Consider the following 19887-nt stretch of genomic DNA (forward strand, 5'->3'; position numbering starts at 1 on the left):
CAATCCCCCACCCCCCGTTCGAAAACCCCCCTTCCCCAACTTTCTCCCTGTGTGTGCGTAATTTTCATTCATATAAAGCCAACGCGGCGCAGTTAGCAGCGCAGTCAGCGTTTCTTTTTCATACCTTTTTTTATTTGGAAAATGTACTCATTATTTACTACGTTTAAAATATATCATTCAGTTTATTGTATTTGTTAGATGTATTTTTTAAATTGTGGCTGCTACAGTTTGGGTGAAAACTTGCTTGAGGAAAAATTCATTGAGGGAAAAACGCAGATAATATGGAAAATGAGCCGAGAGCCGAGAGGTGATTGGCAAATTGGCGACGGGGAAAATTACCAAGTTTATGCACGCAACGGCCGGAAAAGCGACGACGACAGCACACCCATTCGTGGAAAACTTGTTCGGATCGGGATTCGCCGCGTAGGCAAGCCAGCTGCTTAACCCCATACAGCCAATGGTTTTGGGATGACCAAGATCGGTTTGGTGGTCAAGATTTTAATTTAATATTGAAATCGGCATTACCACTAATTTTAGTTTTTACAAAAGACTCTTTTTTAATTTTATATAAACAACAGCTGGAATGTTAATTTGTAAATTAGTTTTTTTAATATTTATTTTTATAATTTTATTTTCCTGATTACTTAGTCCTAATTTATAAGTTTTGAATAAAAGAGAGGCCAAGATCGGATTAATAGTTGAACTTGTAAGATAATACTGAATTTCTCATTACCATTGATTTGGGCACCAAGAAACTGATTTGTTCTAAAACAAATAAACCAAAAAAAAATAGGTGGAATATTGATTTTAAAGTGTTTCAACCTTTCTTAGAGCTAATTTTTTTTATTTAAAATAAAAAAAGTTTCAAAAATTCGAAAAAATGGTATTTAAAAACAAAACGAATTCTAAGAGTTTAGAAGGGTTAATGGTGTGTTGAAGGCAGAGGCTGTGGGCAGGGGGGTTCGTGGAGGGGCTCGAACATTGCGGGGGGCCCAGCTGTCGCTTGGCTTTGCTGTATTTGCTGTGGTTTTTGTATTTTTTGTATTTGCCGTATTTCGCTGTTGTTGTTGCTGCCTTTGCCTTTGCTCTGTTGTTTGTTTGCGCTGCGAGCTGTTCGCTGTTTGCATTTAAATTTAAGTGAATGAAAAAGAAACTGGCATGAATTCGCCTCGACCCCCTCGCCCCACAGACCCCTCTTAAAATAAAACCCCCGCGCCACCACCCACCACTGAAAACGAACGAGCGCGCCTACAAGTTGGCATATTTTCAATTTCCGTTTTTTACACAAACACAAGAAAGCACACAGACACACAGATAGCCGAGATGGGGGAGGGGTAAGGGGGGACTGGTAGTGTGGAAGGGGGCGGGGTTTTGGGGGGCCAGGGGCGGCAACGTCCGGTTGGTTTTTAGTACGAAATGTCGCTATTGCTCTCCCTCTCCCGTTCTCTCTTTTTCTCCCTCTCATTCTGTTTCTCCCTCTCTTGATAAAAAGTTTGATGGGGGTTTTGTGGTGGCGGGGGGGAGCTTGGGGTCTTCAACTAAGGCCGTTCATCGCCTGCCATGTGCCTTTACAACAAAAAAACCACTGTAATACATACGAATTCGCCGCCCGAGAGCAAGAGATACTTGCTCTCACATATGCATTCGCTGGAGTTTAAGTGTGTGCGTCAGTTCAATTCGCCGCCAGCATTTCCTGTGCTTGTTTTTTAGTCATTTAAAAAGGTTTCTTAAGTATTTTTAACAAATAAAATAATTTTAAATGATTTTATATAGTTTTTCCTAAAAATGGTATGGGAAAATTCATGAGTAACCCCTTAAAAACACCCGTAAAACGCCCATTCAGCAAATGCTCTTTCACACACACCCGTAACTTATTGAGAATGAAAAATTTCGTTCAATTAAGAGGCAAAAAATAGAAAAAAAAGAAGAGACTAGTGATCGCCGGTTGTTATTTCAAATTCGCCGCCTCTCTGAGTTAACAGGGGGGCTCATTTCGAGCAACAGCGCCTTTGCAGCGCGCTCTCTCTCTTTTCGCTCTCCCAAACCTGTTAAGAAACACAAATTTCTGTATTTCTGCCACTAAACGCTGTGTTTTAACACTGCTGTTGGGAAATCGCTCTTTCGGCTGACAACATTCGGCTCTCACCCAAGTTCCCAACCAGCGGCGGCCCATTTCGCTTCATTTCGCTTCATTTCGCTTCAAAACCTCGTGACGAGCGGTTGCCGCGACTGCCGCGTTCGCTGTCTTTCCGATTTCCTCAAAAACCAAGCCACTTTTGTATCAAACTGCAACATTTTTTTTCGAAGCAACACAAACAATAACCTGTTAAGCAAAACAAAACACTACCAAGCCGCGCTAATCAACCACATATATATATTATATATATTTATATATACAACACAACACAACAAGCCGAAAATCACTTGAAAAATATTCTGTGTGTGGTGAAAAGTGAGTGTTTATTTTTGGGAAATAGAAATAGTTTACCAAACCACAATCGCTTCCAATGGAAATCATGTGCCTACAAATGCAAATTGCTATTTGAAAAAAAAAGAGTAAAAAGTCCAACTCAAGCCAATCAAATACAAAACGTGTTGGTTAAAAGTCAAATAACAAAAAAAAAAAAATAAAATACAAATTCAAATAACAACAGTCTCTCTCTCGCGCACACAAATATTTTTATATATATGTACGTACATATATAAAATTGCATAAAAATATTTTTTTACTCAAGACGAGACACACAGATACAGATACATTCGCCGCACACAGGCGACGACGACGTGGCCCCCGCTTTCAGTGTGTTGGTGTATCTGTGTGTGATTGTGCGACGCCAGCAGCGCAGTCGACGTCGCTGCTCCAACAACAACAGCAACAACAACTACTACAGCAGCAGCAGCAGCAACAACAACAGCAACAGCAATAGCAACAACAATTTACCATTGCCGGTCGCCAAAGTTGATTATTATTATTTTTTTGGCACGCCAACAATACCAGCGAATATAAAATAAAACGAGGCTGGGCGAAAAATAATAACAAAATCAAACAACCGTCGCCGGCGTCGTTTTTGTGTTAATTGAATTTACTTTTGTGAATGAAATGCGAAAGAAAGCAAAGCGAAAAATCATCGTTAATAAATGCTAAATAAATCGAGCAGTCGCGATCGCGAGTAAGTCGAATCTAAAGAACCCCCGCTCCAAAACGCCATTGGATTATAACCAAAAATCTTAAGCTACATATTTTGGATACACGACGAAGCAAAAAAAAATAAGGATTACACAACATATAATACAGCACACACATTTATGGTGATAAATTACGGAATTTGCACCACGGATTGCTTTTGAAAATCAATGTAAGTTTCGCCCCCACAGCGGCCAAGATATATCCCTCGGATACGTAGATACGTAGATACTTAGATACATAGCCGCACTGAAATGCAGCAGCAATTTCAGTTAATCACGTTTTGGCGTCTAACCTTCGGCCAGATGGATTGCCAGGAAATGCACAACTCTTGATAGAAATAATTGGTGTATATGTTTATATTCCATGCGAATATCTGATTAATTTATGACTGCATCGTGACATGTTTTTTCTTTTTTGAAAACAAACATAATTGGTGTTCAGCGTTTAGGAAGAAATATAGTGGAACCAATTATGTTTTTCCGAATTAAAACATCACATCTTCAAGAATCGGGAAGCAATATACCAATATTTTAGATGCTATTGAATATTTTATGATTAGGTAAAAATTTATCTTAAAAAAGTAATAGATGCTTAAATCTAACAGAAATAAATAAAAACATTGTTAACTATAAGGTAAACTGATCTTTCGCTTATGGATATTATTTCATAACACATATGTAGTTTCTGTTCCACAGTTAACAATCTTTATGCTTTTAAATAAAATACAATTTTATATTAAGTCTTCATCTCTAAAACGTAATCTGTTATATAGTTGGACAAATTGATTGCTTTTCCTCCTTTTATATATATTTTGCCCACTACAAATCATACTGCCCTCTAGAATTTCATTGAAGAATACAAAACGTTCTATAGATAGAATCGCTTTGATCTCGCCAGAGAGTGCTAAAAATAAATATATATAAATGCATTAACTGTCAAAGTAAAATCAAATAAATTTTCCTGTTTTTTATTTGATATATTTTTTTCGCGTCTGCTCCGAACAAAATGTTTAACTGACATTTCAAGTTGTTTGTTTGTCTGGCCTCGTCTCCCATCAGTATTCGGTATTTACTGATCGTACCAGACAGATAATCCCCTCCAACACACTCGCATACAGGAGAATATCAGCAGTATCACTTTTTATTGAAAATAAATTGCTCTCCGATTCGATTCGATTCGATTCGATTCGGCTTGCATCTGCGGAGAAATTCAGAAATTCTAGAATATGAATTTATAAAGTTGTTTCATTGTTGCCCAGCGATCGACTGATAATGGCCAGTCGATCCGATTCGATCCGATCTAGCGATTTAAACGATCTGACGAACCAACGATCCAGAGATCGATCGATCACAGAGAATTCCATTCACAAATCAGTCGACTGACGACTGACTTTAGCTAAACCCTTCTAATCAGTTGCCCACTTTTTCTTTGTACACTTTTTGTTTTGATGTGATGTGATGTGTGTTGTGCTGTGTTGTGTTGTGTGGCAAACCTTTGGACACTTGAGCCTGTTTTTCTACTCTATTTTTAAACACATTTTCGATGGGTTTCGATTTGGTTTTAATCTAGCCAAGCCAAAGAGTGTGTGAGGTGAGGCAGTTTCGTCATCGATGTAGCACTTTTTTGTGGCTCGATAAGAGACCCCCAGAAAGGTATTAGGCTCGTTTTTTCGGGGCTTTGCCTGCTGCTTTTGCTTTCTTTTCACGCTGACACACGCTTAAAAAATCAGAAAAAAGAAGAAAAAAAAGAAGACGGCGAGAGAACTGATAAACCAACGAAAAATATTTAAGTTTATTTACTTTTTGCTGGCTGTTAATTTTTGGGGCTAACGGAAACGAGAGGCAGAATAAATAAAAGAGGCGTAAAAACTTTTCAAGCGATAAGTTAACATTTTTTGATCGATCGGCTGAGGGTTTTACCAATTTTCAATTGAATTAAGTGGCCTTCTTTTGCGTTTTGCTGTGAGTTCTCTCTGTTCTGTTTTGCTGTTCTGAATTTATGTCATAGCCAAAAATACACAAATACACAAATACAAATTTCATTCATAATGGAAAGAAGGAATTCTCGCGTTTCGTATCTGCCAAAAACATGTGCACACAAACATATCTGAATAAATAAATTAAATGCTTAATTTTTATTAGCTAAATAAACAGCTAGACACACAGATCCACAATGACGTTGATGACGCAGACGCCAAATAGACAGCCAGATAGATGGGAAAGTCGTGAAGGTTTCCGAGATTTCTGAGGTTTCCGAGGGGTATATGCCATATACTATATACTATATACAATTTTGTTGCTCGTCCACAAAACTTTGTAGATCACCTGTAACTTTGTATGGTAGACTCGCGCCGCCTTTAACCAACCTGTGCTGCCAATCCCCGCGCACCTGATTTATAGCAATTCGTCTATATATATATCCATACCATGCATACATCTTCCTCTGTCTTATTTGGGATGTATCAAGAATAGCCAGCAGAAATAAAATTACACGAACAACAGGCGAGGGGCCGAAATGACAGCAAATTAATTGCATTCGCAACACTAAAAATAGATAATCACGAAACAGTTACCAAATGTAAGGCATGGGTATATATTCTATATACTATATGTACTATAAAGTACGCTGCTGACGACAACAACCGACGACATAATTGAAGCAACGGCTCAACTAAACATAGAAACCCAATTGAAAAGTGTTTATTATAGTCTCTGCATATGAATTACCAGAATATATATTAAAACGATTGCAATTTTCATCCCAAGTGACATTTACTGAACTCGAAAAAGGTACAGAATGGGTTGAGATTTCAGATAGGCCCTATATAGATAGTCATGGCGCATATATAGTAAAGTATCTATAAGATATGTGTGTTGTGTTGCGTTGTGTTGTGTTGTGCTGCCAGCAAAGCAAAACGCCAAATGACAGCCCAACAAGAACCAAAACCAAAACCAAAACCGAAAACTCAACTGAACTGAACTGAACTGAGAGCAACAACAACAAGCATTTTTATGCCGCAAGCAAACATGTGATTTTCATTATTTTTGTCGTCGCACCGACGCTGAACAAAAAAAATATAAGAAGAAAAAAACGCCAACGAAAAATGGCCTTTTTATTTTTGAAAATTATAATTTTTAAAAATAAATCCCACAATAACAAAAACAACCAGTTCGGGTGTTTGTTGTGGGGGCCAACACACAATTGCAATTGAAAGAGCTGACGACTAGTGGATTTATAAAGCGTACGAAATAAATTCAAAGGGGCTTTGAGCATATAAAACATCTTTTTGGGGTTAATCATTAATTAATGGGTCTACGAAGTAATTACAAAAAGGCTTTTGGCAAATATGAAAATGATTTTGATGTTGATTCCTTGCGTTTTTATTTATTTTGTGTAATTAAGTTTGAAATTTAGACTGAATTATTTAGTGAAGTATATATGCAATTTAGTATTTTGTAAATAATGGATTTTATATTTTTTTTATTTTATTTTATATATGTATATATGGATACGTATTCGTAGAAGTAATTCGAAAAAGAATATTAAAAAAATATTTGTTCTACACACTTTACTATTTGAAAAAGAAATTTCGTTCAATAAAGTTAATTTAAAAATAAACCCATACTTATTTTAGATCTATTGCTATTACTAAAGACTTTGGCTTATAATTGCCCTGTACTCTATCCCAGCAAATAATTTTCGATTTGATTACTATTTTTGCACAATCCTCTTGTATATTCCCCTCGTTTAAGCTCTTTTCCATGGCTCTAACTACGTTTTGAGGCTTTCCTGGCAAATCTTGTCCATTAGCAAACTAAGACAATAACTGCACCCCCTTTTTGTTCATGGGTGTGGGGAAGGAGGGGCGTTTCCAGATCAGCCCACGCTCACTTCCGTTTATTTAGTTTGAAAACGAGGGTTCTGTTGACCACCCAAGAGGCGAGGCGGTGGTCGAGCAACGCATACAAAACGCTCATTAATCGAGCGTCTTTAGAAATGGCCTAAACACACAGGCACAGCTCTCTATAAATATATATATATATATATATATATCCAACCATCGGTATATATCCGACTATATGTGTGCGCAGCTAGCAAAAACAAATCGTTGGCCCATAGAATTGTCGTCAATGAATGGCTGACGCCGACAACCCATGATAAAGCCAAAGATGTTGATGATGAACATGATGATGATGATGATGATGATGATGCACAGAGCAGTCAGCATGGATATAGTGAGCTAAAGATGACATTCTTGTGTGGAATGGGTGGCGGCGGGCAGTAACTGCTTATGACAGCCCTTTGAATTGGGCTGGCAACTCGTAATGCAATTGCCTGGGCGTGACCTTTGCCACCAGCAGGTGACAACTTGGACACGTCCAAACAAATGCGAAATGCTGCCACCTCCCTTCCTCCTTATCCTCGCTTCATATGCAAAGTCTGCACGAGTGCACTGAGAAAAATAATAGTTGATAACAGAAAATCATTGAATATAATGATCTTTAGAAATTGAGTGACTTTGGAATTTATTTTCAAAATTTAGTAACTGTTAATAACAAGATAGACATCATAATTAAACTTAGCTCTTCCCATTTTTAGAATTTAAAAACAATAGATATACATCCTCAGAAATTAAAAGACTTTCGAACTCGCCGAAAAAAAACTTTTCTTATTTTCAGTATTTAATAATATTTAATAATTGAATTAAAACATTATTTTTTCAGTCACAGGAAATTGGTGGAAGAATTTAATAGCAGACACTTTAAAGTAAGACTTATAGAAATAATAATTGCGCTTGAAATTCTTAAAGCCATTTAATAAATTAATATAATACTTGCTGAGAAATCAAAATGTACTACTTACTTTGTAACAATATTAAAATTACTTAAAATTAATTGATAAGGATCTTTTGATAGTGAAATGATTATTTTAAAAATAACACATTGTCAATTTAAAAACTCTTTGCAACGCACATCCAAAATTCCTTTTAAGTAAATTATAAAACGGGTATAATTACCACGCTTTTAAGTCTAACTGGTATGGTTTTTTATTTTTTCTCCACGTGGGGTCGAAAATAGCTGAGCGAGCGTGGGCCAGGACTTTGTGTGTTTTTATTATATCTGCGTGTGAGCGTAGGTGACCTGAAGACGAGCCCACGCAGCCTTCCTTGGAGACCTCAACTGGGTGGAAAACCCATCCCTCAAACCACCCACCCCTTATAAAAAAACACTTTAAGAGTCAGTTTTCCCCGTCAGTCTTATCTAAAAAAAAATTACAGGTGGGGTAGTGAAGCTCTGGGGATATGGATATTATGCACTACAAGACCATGGCTTTCCGCTTCTCTTCTCCTTTTTTCCTTTTATTTTTTTTGTTGTTTTTGTTTTTGTTCGTTGGAAAATCCGTGAGCTAAAAATAGATTTCGGTTGCCACGCTTCGTGGAAAATGAGGAAAATTAGGAGCGAGGCAGACGAGTCAAGTGCGTGTATCTGTGCGGCTTTTGTGGGCGGTTGGGTTGCGTTGGGTTGTCTTTTTGCTGGTGTGTCTGGCATTTTGGGGGTGTGTTCGTGACACGAAAAGTTGCGGATTTTAATTGGGGGGGAAATTCTTTAAGTTCTGTTATGTAAGAACAGCCCATTTTTGATGTTTTGAGTTATAAAATTGTATAGATTCAACCTGTTCTTAGGGTTATATTGTTTTTATTAAGAATACTATGGCATTAAAATACTCAGCCTTTAACATATACTAAATTTGTTGTTAGAGATTTGTCACAAGTTTAAACCTGTAGTTATGACTTTATCTCTAAATAGCTAGGTTATTCCGTTCAAACTTTATTGTAGGTGCTGTATTTACTTTGTATTTTAAACAATTAAAATATATTTGTTCCTTATTATTAAATTGATAAATAAACTGTAGTTAAGACTATTGTCTCTCTAAATAACTGATTTTATTGATTTTTTAATAAGTCTTTCGAAACTCTTTTGAAGTTGTGACTATTTCGAATTTTAAATATTTAAAATAAATTTTTTCCATATTTTTAAATTGCTATCAAAACCTTTTAAATTGGGTTTCTTGACATCTCTAACCATTGAGAAAAGTTTCCTGCCAAAGTCACGCACTTTTAGCCTCATTTTTTGATCAACTTTGGCTTTGCCTTCGCGTTTGTGTGGGTGAGTGGGTGGTTGGGCGGTTGTATGCTTCAATTGGGAAGATGTGTATATGTGTTTGTGTCTGATTCTGTGTTGATTCACATTAGGGCGGGTCAGGTTGTTTACATTGCCTTCTCGCCAATTTGGACTTTCTCTTTCTTTTTTCGGGAAGTTGTGGGGGGTTGGAGGCTTGAGAAAATTCGGGTGGTTTTTGCGGGCCTATTGGAGACCCAATTGTTGTTGCTATTTCGGGGCAAGGACTCTATAAATAGCAGGAAAATTTATATAGCAGACACAGAGACAGACAACCTGGCATTCGTTGTCTGTGTGTGTGTGTGTGTGTTCCATTGACGTCATCACCAGCATGTCATGAGTTTGCTGTGCAATTCTTATTATTTATTTAGTCTTCTTTTTTTGGGCCAAGCCAATGAGTATTGTCTATGTGTGTGTGTGTGTGTGTGAGAGTGTCGCTCTCACAGATACTCACCAACACTCAGGCACTCGGCCAGCTGTCGCCTGTGTGTGGGCGTTTGCGCGTGTAAGGATGTGAGCGGAATTTTTGAATAGAACACGCAAATTAGATATAGAAAATTATGTGTATGCTCTATGCTCATGGCTCTATTAGTGTGCCTGTGCCTTTTTGCCCTGCCTTCATGGTACATTGTACATTGTACATTGTACATTGTACATTGTGTGTTATATTCAGCATTCCCCGCTTTTCACGTTGAGAGGGTTGGGCCACAATGTCTAGCAAAGTGTGGGCGTTGCTCGGGGATCCGGGAGTTGGAGGTTGGTTCATGGGTATCTATGGTATCATCGTATCTAGATATCGCCGGCAGGAAGGTAACTGTATTATCATGTCGAAATTATACTGCCAGACGAATGGAGGGAGGCTCCATTGCGTGGGAAAACTTAAAGAGTTGTGGAAAACCGACTTCCAAAGCAGTAGCTTCAAAATGTGCTCTCCAGTTTGATAAACTAAAAAAACGATTTTTTATTTATATTATTCACTGTTAATAATCAATTATAAAGTTTTGCATTAAAACTAAACCCTATATAAAGGATTCCATCAATTGCATTAATTCAAAAATAATTTAAATTTGTAGATCACATAAGATCTAAGCACTATTTAAATGTTCCTATTAATTTCTTTTGTATATCCCATTCAAACGTTCCTATAAATTGGCTTTAAATTAGCTTATGGTCAATATACTTTTCTAAACATCATCAAAACAACATTTGGATTAAAAATAGAAATGATTTAAAAATGTATAAAACAAAGTTTATTCTTATTCCTAACCTTAATTTGTATTTAGGTTTAATAATATTTCTAAACCACAAAAATCTCAAGTTTTAGCCCAGAGCAAAGAAAACGGTCTTATTCGAAGCATAAACACAACATTTAGGTGAAGTTTTTTGTTTTTGTTTTCATAATCTGATTTCGTTTGCCAGCCGAAAAGCAAATAAATCATCCCACATATCATTCCCTGGCAATGAAGCAACCGATCATTCAGTTCAGTCTGTTCTGTTATAATACCCCATTTACTATGCGAGTGCACCTTTTTCAAGAATGAAGCGAATGCAGGCGATTGAGAATTATAGTACAACAAAGGAGGACGGGCAAAAAAAAAAAATGAATAGAAATAGAAATTCAAAATGAAAGGAGAGCAATCACCCAAAGAGTGAGACGACTAGATAAGGAAAAACAACCTAACCGTTTAGAAAAAAAAAGAGAAAATTTTTCACAATGAAACATAGAAAACATCTGTTGGATGTGGATGTGGATGTTTTTCTATAAGGCTAAGTGACGAGAACTGGTGGAGTGGAATCTCAATCTCTTTGGACCGATGTTGTTGCTGTTGCAATAGTGTTGCTGCTGCTGCTGCTGTTGCTGTTGCTGTTGCAGACAAAAGGTGCAACAACAATGGAACACCACTTACGCACAGTGGAAATAAGTAAGGCAGAATGGCAGGGCAACACATGTTGCAGCTTCCTTTTTGGCTGCCACTTAACTGCAACTCACTTCAGTCATTATGGTACAACTACAACTACAACTACAACTACAGCTACAGCTACAGCACAACTCCTGGTGTAGAATTCTACCTGAAATCTACCTACTTTACGCACACACAATCCCATACGAAATATACGGGATGCTGGAGGCTAGAGAAAACACAGATCGTATGGCACGGAGACAATCAGCCCGAGAAAATCTTAAGGTCGATCACTTGTAGTTTATGGGCTTCTTCTTCTTCTTCTTCATCATCTTCTGCTGCCTCTTCTTCCCGTTCTCCAGACCTATAGGCCAGATCAAACCAGACCAGACAACAGAACAGACCAGCATTGTAAACCCAGGGGAATGTGAGGGGGGAGAAGAGTTGAGCAGCCACGGGGAACTAGTTCTTATTTAAAATTGTTTATTTGTTTTATTACACATGCTACCTATTACATCAGAAACCATACTGCATATGATATTATATTATAGTTCAAGTATTTAACTGGAAGATAAATTGAGTAACTTTATAATAAATTCAAGTAGCTGGGGCATACTAGTTTGCTTTCAATATGATCTTGTTTAAAGTGGTTTATTTGCCTACTACATTTTAAACTTTTACGTTTTTGAAAGCCATGCTTTGTTTAAAGTAATGTACCATTACATTTGTTTATAATAATTAACTTTCAGTATTAGCCATGTAGTATTTATTACGAATAGGTAACCTAATAATAGAAATACAATATAGTTTTTCTTAAAAATACAATTTTCCTGAACCAGTTTATAACATTCTACATGTTCTAAGTAACTTAAAGTATACCTTGTTTATAAAAATAAACTTTGAGTGTGAGATCCATACCGTTTTTCCTAAAAATAGGTAACCTAATAATGGAGCTACAGTTTTCCCGAACCAGTTCCCATATCGGCGACATCTCTGAACACTCAACCACCAGTCTGGGCCTCCGGTTTGATGGCATCTTCTTGGCTCAGCTCATTTGTTGGTGATTTGATCTTTTGCCTCTTCTCGGCTTCTTCTGCTCCCCTCGAAAAACCCCCACTCCGCCGATCTCGACCAGAGTTGGCTTCAATGATTTCTACAAAAATTAAAGGAAAACCCAAACCGAACCAGACACAAGAATGAACATAATCATCATTATGATAATTATCATTCAGGCCGACTTTGGAGTATACTAGTCAGTATTTGAGTATGTATGCGTGTGTGCCTTCATTAACACACACTTTCGAGCCCTTTGCCACATGTGCTGTTCATTTGCTTTGAAAACTATTAGCTGATGTTGCTGCTGTGCTGTTGCTGTTGCTGCTGTTGCTGCTGCTGCTGCTGCTGCTGTGGCTGCAACATATGGTCGGTTGGGCATTTAAATAGTTTAATGATCTGTGCTCTGTGACTGGGTTGTGTCGCTGTTGTTGTTGTTGTTGTTGTCGTGGCAGCAGCATCAGCAACAGCAACAGCAACAACAACAGCAGCAACATTAAGCGATTCCCGTTTCAATTTCAGTTTTCTCATTCGCGTTTTGTTCCCTCCGAGTTGAGATGAGTTGAGTTGCCTGCAGTCATTAGCGTTTCCTGTGTAGGTTTTTCATCTGTCGCTCTTCGCATTTCATTTATCTACTCATGTGTGTCTGCCCTCGAAGCGTGTGTATCCGCACATACTGCATATATTTAGCAGGAGATCAGAAACCATATTTTTAAAACCGGAGCTCAAAAAGGGAGATTTTAAATTCAGCATAAAAAATAAAAACAAAAGCCAATACTGAATACCTTGATTATATCCTATAACTGCACTTCAATAAATTACACTTAAACTATAGTATTAAGGGGAAAATACATTTGTAATTATTGAAACCAGTGTGCAAAAGTTCGATTTTAAATTTAGCACTTGCGTTTTACAATTTTATAACAATGCTTTTATTTTGAAAGTAAGAATTTGCCCACAAGATATTTCCAGCTTTTCTTTACCAGTACTTGACACAAAATCTGAATGGGAGCAAAAAATTAAACATTTTTTACACATTAAGTTTAATGCACGTTTTCCAGACATGATAAAATGAATTGCAAGTCGTACTTTTTTTAACGTCAATGCTGACAATTCCAAAATTGGGTCAGTTAACACTAGATCAGCATTAAAATAAACTAAACCAAAGTAGGCGTAATGAGAAGCTCATTATAACTTAAATTTGTATTTTAATTTCTTTTTTCTGCCCCGTGGTATTTTACTTTTGCATTTCAGTATATTTTCTTATTTATTCCACCTAAAATATCCTAACAATAAAGGTATAAAATAAATAATTTCTTTAGTAAGCAATTTAAATATCTTAGCTAAATTAAGCTAAAATAAATTATAGGTATCAGAATCATGTTATTTATTTTTCACTGAAAAATGCCTATTAAAGCTGCAATTAATTTTCCCTTATATCTGTTGTTTTTTGTGAACAATTTAATTGGGTCATGCTGGCATTACTCGTTGGGCAATAACTTTTATTAATTCATTTGACAATTGGAACGGTAAACGTAGCCGCTGATAAGGCAAAAGATCGGACATCTCGTTCGCCAGAAACATTATTCGCCGGCTTATTAACCAGAATGGCAGCGAAAAAACCTGTTTGCATTTGATTTTTGCCAGAGTTTATTTTTATATAAAAACGCTTCGCTTTGTGTTGATGTTGCTGGGCTGTCCGCCTGCCTTAAATAATTTTATTTAAATCGCAACTGGCAGTGACACTTGTTTGTGCAAACAACCAACCAAACAATCAAACAAGCAAACAAGCAAACAAGCAAACAAGCAAACAAGCAAACAAGCAAACAAACAAACGCAAACCAACAAAGGCGAATCTCTTCGAATCGTTTGAATGAATTAGCCCGGCGACAAAGACCTTCAGTCCCCCGTCGTATTTTCACTTATTAATGAAAACGTTTCAAATGCCACATTTCACATTTCGTGCGCCATTGAATCACACTCTCTGCCAGCGAAATAATTTATTTTTTATTCAGGCACTGCTGCTGCTGTGATCCAAGGTCAAAGTTTGCCTAACGTTAACGTTAAAACGTTTATAAAAAACAAAAAAACAACGAGGTAAAAGAATTTTAGCGCAATTAAAAATAATCGAGTGAACGCAAAAAAAGCAACAAGTTTGTTTGTATTTTATCTGCTGGGCCCAATTAATTTAAGAATGAAATCGAAATCTTGGCATTACTTTCGGGTGTGCGTCAAACGTTGTATGATGTTTATTTATTTTTTATTGAGCAATTTGAATATGTTTTTTATGGCCGCATTTACACCTATTAATTGGAATTTTACTGGCTCAAATTTGTGGATAATTAAGAACTCAACTTCGATTTGGAACACAATTCATTAGACTATATCTATAACTATAACATCAAAGCTTTGCCTTTGCCTTTGCCCCTAGAATTCATTCTCAAAAAAAGCTTATAAATAGTTTACTACCTAGAATTTTGTATATCAAGGAACGGAAAAAATTGAAATGACGTTTACAGTTTTCTACACAAAGTCGATTGCCAAATATATAAAGAGGAGGGACCTGTGCCGCGATTTTCTTATTGGCAATCAGTGGCGATCTGCCACTGCCGCAACCCAAAAAAAAAAAGAGCTCCACGACGTGTGTTTTCGTTGATTTTCTATTTTGTTTTCCCCAATCGTGATCATTCTCGAAAATTGTTTTTGAGTACCGGACATGACGTCAATAAGTGGGCGTTTGTGTTAATTTTTATACCCCCCGAAAAGCACACACTCGACCCACTCGCATACCTATAGTATAGTCTATATGTGTATATTCTCTGTATTTATTTCTTTTGGGGCGGAGAAATATTCGTTGGCGCTTAAAACCAATTTTATGCGGCACAATAATAATAATAATTCGTTGTGCTTTTTATCGCCAGATATAGGCGCATATATAGATGGGGTCACAATAATAGTGGCAACCTGCAAATGTAAAAAAAGGAAAAATTTGTGAATAAAATACAAAAAAAAAAAAATTATTTTTTATTCTAATGTCTTTGTTTTGCCAAGTTAGCTATATACTTTGCACATTGCTGTCCTTTTTGGCTTTCCTAAAATGGAAACTATTTAGAAAAAAATTCATAAAAAAAAACAAAAATTATTTCTAATAAAATTATTAAAATTGCAAAAAATAATAATTGTAGTAACTGAAACTTTCAAATACAATTGTCTTACTATTTTTAATGGTAATCCCAATATCGCTTGATAATTTTGCATACTGCTGTTCGTTTGGCTGGCTCTTTTGTTAATTTTTATAGAACAGAGACGCCATTTATTAATTTCCTGTATTTCCTTATTTGCCAGGGGCCACCTCGTGCCTTGCCTTTAATTATGTGTAAACAAATATTTATCTAAACGCGACGTCTGGCGGGCGGCTTTTCGCTTTTCGCATTTCGCATTTCGATCTTCCCTGGCCGATCGCATTACTCATACGCCGCGTTGACCAGATTAACTGCTGCATCGCTATAAAATCGGAAAGAACATGCCATAAAAATACAGTTGTTTTGCCATAAAAATGTTTTATTTCGCGATCGCGATCGTGCCATAATTAACATGATCATCATCAAAAGCCGAAATATGTACCCAGTCAAAGTTCAATTAGCATTATATTCTTTATTCATACGCTTCGTTCTTCGCCCTCGATTGGTACTTACTATATATATATATATGTATATGTGAATACATATATATGCAAATGAATCGGGAATCGAGACTCTCATTCTCATTCTCATTCTGAATACGAATCGCTAATTTCTTTTTGATATGCCAAATCGAACAATTATGAAAGTTATTCCCATTTGTTTTTATGGCCCTACGTAATACGTGGCGGAGCGGAAATAAGTGAAAAGCGAGAATGGAATTCTGAATTTGAATATTGCGGACGAATCGGATCGGATCGGATCGGATCTGATAGGCGGGGTGAAAGCAATTAAGGCAGATAATGGGGGTTAGCGGTGTCGAGGGCGGCAGATTCGTTTGTATTCGTTTGGATCCACAAAAAAAAAATACTACTACTACTCGTCTCCAGCATAAATAAGCAATTTGATCTTTAACATTTAGCAGTAGGGCCAAGCCCAGTTTCCCTAGAAACTAGAAACTACGAGCCACAATCTCTGAAACATCATGTCCCGCCGATTCGAGTGAACCCGAAAGCATTATGAACCGCAATAATAATAATCATAAAGCCAGTGTGTTGTTGCCCTATGATGTTTACATAAAAACACCAAAAAAGAAAAAACAAAAAAAAAAACAAAATAAATGAATAAGAAACCGCCTTTATCTGTACATATATAAATATGACGGGGCGACCTTCTCTCACTTTTTTGGTTTCCTAGCTGCGGAATTAATTACAAACATTAAGAAAAGTTCACTTCTTCTTCTGGCCACTTAATCCAAACAAAAGCATCTGGTACTTTGGACCCAAGGGGCACGCCTCGTGCTGGCTGGACTATTTCCACTATTTCTACTATTTCTGGGCTCTTATTTATTTTGTGTTTATCCATAAGCACGGCGAACCCATCTACGTGCCATTTTTGTGGCTGCGAAAAACTGCAAAATCAATTCGTGGCGTTCTTGCATTTGCTTTCGGGGTCGATAAATAAACGTGGATTACTTTTAGGAGATTTATTAGTTGTGTTTTCTAAAACAAATGAAAACGGTTTCAAAATAAAACATATTTTTTGATATTATTTACATTAAAAGCAATACCAATTCCCTACTAATTCTGTATGTTTTTCCTTCCTTTACAGAAAGCAATCGCTGCATTCAGCTGTCTGAATCTGCGAAAGGATGAAGGCAGACCGAGCTGAGTCCGGGCGCAGCAACTACGATCGGCGGCATTGAGGATCTCGGATCCGGATCCGGAGGTGGAGGTGCGTTCCCGATTCCGAGGTGGAGCGAGGAGCGAGGAGCGTGGAGCAGCGGAGGAGCCGGAGGAGTGGAGCAGTGGAGGAGTGCAGCTGGGGGAGGAGGAGGAGTCCTGGTTACAACACTACATGGATCGCAGAAATGGCGGCGATCCCTTGGCGCCACCCCGGCCCCCGAAGTTATTACCCCGTGTGCATCGACCAAGGGCGCCGGAGCCGACATTGAGTGGCGTCGATCAAGGAGTGGGTGCATCATCATCAGCAGCAGCGACAACAATCCATAACAACAATTCACAGCAGCAACAACTTAGTATTACAGCGAGCAACAACAACAACCACAATAACAATAACAACAATACGATATCGATAATACCTGCATCGGCGGACTTTGACGACTATCAGATCCACCACTTGACCTTCCTGCCGCAACGTCCTAGCAGTCTGAGCCGCAACAGCAGCACGGCCTCCTCGACGACGGGCATCAGTTCGGGATCGGTGTCTGGTTCCAGTTCGAGCTTCACGCGAAGACGACCGCCGGCACCTGCTCCGCTGCTGGCCAGCAACTACAGCAGCAGCCTAAACAACAACTTCCTTAGTCATTTCCAAAGCGCTGAGCCGGCGAGCAACGCCCTGGGCCAGCCGCCCGCCTCTCCCGTCACACTGGCTCAACCGCGACCCGAATCCGAAAGGCTAACCAACGAGTATGTGGACACGCCGCTGCAACATGCGACGCGGTCGCAGCATCCGGCTGGCCAGCAGGATAATGGCCAGACAACCACCCACCATCTATTGCTGCTGCCGCAAAGGAACCAGCACCTGCAGCAGCAGCTGCAGCAACAGCAACTCCTGCAGCAACATCAGCAGCAACAGCAACACCAGCAACAGCAACAACACCTGCAGCAACATGCAACGCGACTGGCGACGACGACGCAGGCGACGTCCCTTGGAAGCGACCACACCGACGGCTTACTACATTCGCACCTGCACACTAGCCCAAAAGCACCACCACCACCACTACCCGCCTCGAAGCAGCCACCCAGATTGGGTTTGGGATTGGGTCTGAACCAGCCCATCATCACCAAACAGCCGGGTGTGGCGGCGCAAAAAGAGCACATGCATGCGTTAGAGGAACTACTCCAGAACGGAGGTGGAGTGTCCGGCAGCGGGGGACCCCTGGTGATGGCCGGCGATCCCAGCCTGCTCAACCCCAATCCCATAGTGTGTCCCCGTTGCGGACGCTGCCGCTGCGAGCAGTGCCAGAGCCCCAGGCCCTTGCCACAGACATGGGTGTGCAACCAGACGTGCCTGTGCAGTGCCGAGTCGGTCATCGATTACGCCAGTTGCCTGTGCTGTGCCAAGGCCCTGTTCTACCACTGTGCCCGGGACAACGACCTGGACTGCGACGATGGCAACGGCACGCCCTGCGTGGACAATCCCTGCTCCTGTGGACCCTACAAGCGGACGCAGCGATGGGGCTGGCTGGGAGCCCTCTCCATCTTCCTGCCCTGCCTGTGGTTCTACTGGCCCATGCGGGGTTGCATGAAGCTGTGCGAGAAGTGCTACGGCCGGTTCGCGGGCCGAGGATGCCGGTGTCAGGGCATCGGTGGCGGCGGCGGCGGAGCAACAACGGGAGGAGCCAACGGCATTGGGTCCACCAGCAGCATGCTGCCCATAGTGCCCCTGGCCATCAATGGCAGCAATCTGGGTGGCAACGGGGTGAGCCTCTCCGGCGGAGCGACAGACGGCGGACTTGGCCAGACCAATGGCAAGGCCATGGAGCACGGATGCAGTGCCGCCAGGAGCATACTGCGCAAGGGGGATCTCACGCCGGAGAAACGACTGCTGGACTCCAGTCCCGACTACTAAGTTGAGCCACTTTTTGTGCCCGGTTTTTCCACGAGCAAAAATCACCAAAGCACAAAAAGGCAAACCTAAACAACATCGAGGACATATACACCCCATATATATATATATATATATATATACGGAAAATATTTAATATATGATTTAAAAATGAGAGGATACATAAAAAAGAGGAAGGAAAGATAGAAAAGAAAGAAAGAAAGAAAAATTAAATAACCAAAGACTGCAAACAGATAATTATTAATTATTAGAAATGTTATTTAAAAAATAATTTTTTGCTTAAAACAAAAACAAATCGAGTGGCGAAAGAGTGGCGAAAGAGTGGAAAAAAGAGGAAAAACTGACGAAACGAATGCGATTAGGAATTATTTTTCGAACGATATTTTTGCATTATTTGATTTTGTTTTACTTCAGTTCAATGTTCAATCTCTAAGTCAAATTCTTACTTTATAAACATAAAATAGTTGTATGCAAATAATTCCAATGAATTTTCCACGAATGTAAAGTAAACCGGGAGAAAGTTTTTTTTATTATTATTTTCATATACAAAATTGAACAATTTGGGGCAAGCGTAACAAAACACCAGATTATATATACCTATATACACACACGGGAGAACTTTTAGAGAAATATTCAATGGCGTAAATTAGTCAAATATTATATATACCAAGTCCAGTCCATTTTTGATGTTGTAGAAAGAACAGAAACCGAAAATTACACAACAAATATTGTAGAACTTTACGAATTTAAATCTTAAAATTGATCTGTGCGCGTGTGTGTGTGTGTGTGTGTTGAGG

The 19887-nt window shown here is 38.8% G+C and overlaps 1 protein-coding gene across 1 annotated transcript; it reads left to right on the forward strand.

Annotated features, from left to right (window-relative positions):
• Nucleotides 1–2183: 2183 nt before the first annotated feature.
• Nucleotides 2184–19268, forward strand: LOC108146019 (protein sprouty). Its single transcript, XM_017271795.2, has 2 exons — nucleotides 2184–3356; nucleotides 17111–19268. The coding sequence occupies exon 2, from the start codon at nucleotides 17357–17359 to the stop codon at nucleotides 19091–19093; it is 1737 nt and encodes a 578-aa protein (XP_017127284.1). The 5' UTR covers nucleotides 2184–3356; nucleotides 17111–17356; the 3' UTR covers nucleotides 19094–19268.
• The last annotated feature ends 619 nt before the right edge of the window (nucleotides 19269–19887 follow it).

This window comes from Drosophila elegans, unplaced genomic scaffold (genome assembly GCF_018152505.1).
Source record: "Drosophila elegans isolate 14027-0461.03 unplaced genomic scaffold, ASM1815250v1 contig_208, whole genome shotgun sequence".
In the NCBI taxonomy this organism is placed as follows: domain Eukaryota; kingdom Metazoa; phylum Arthropoda; class Insecta; order Diptera; family Drosophilidae; genus Drosophila; species Drosophila elegans.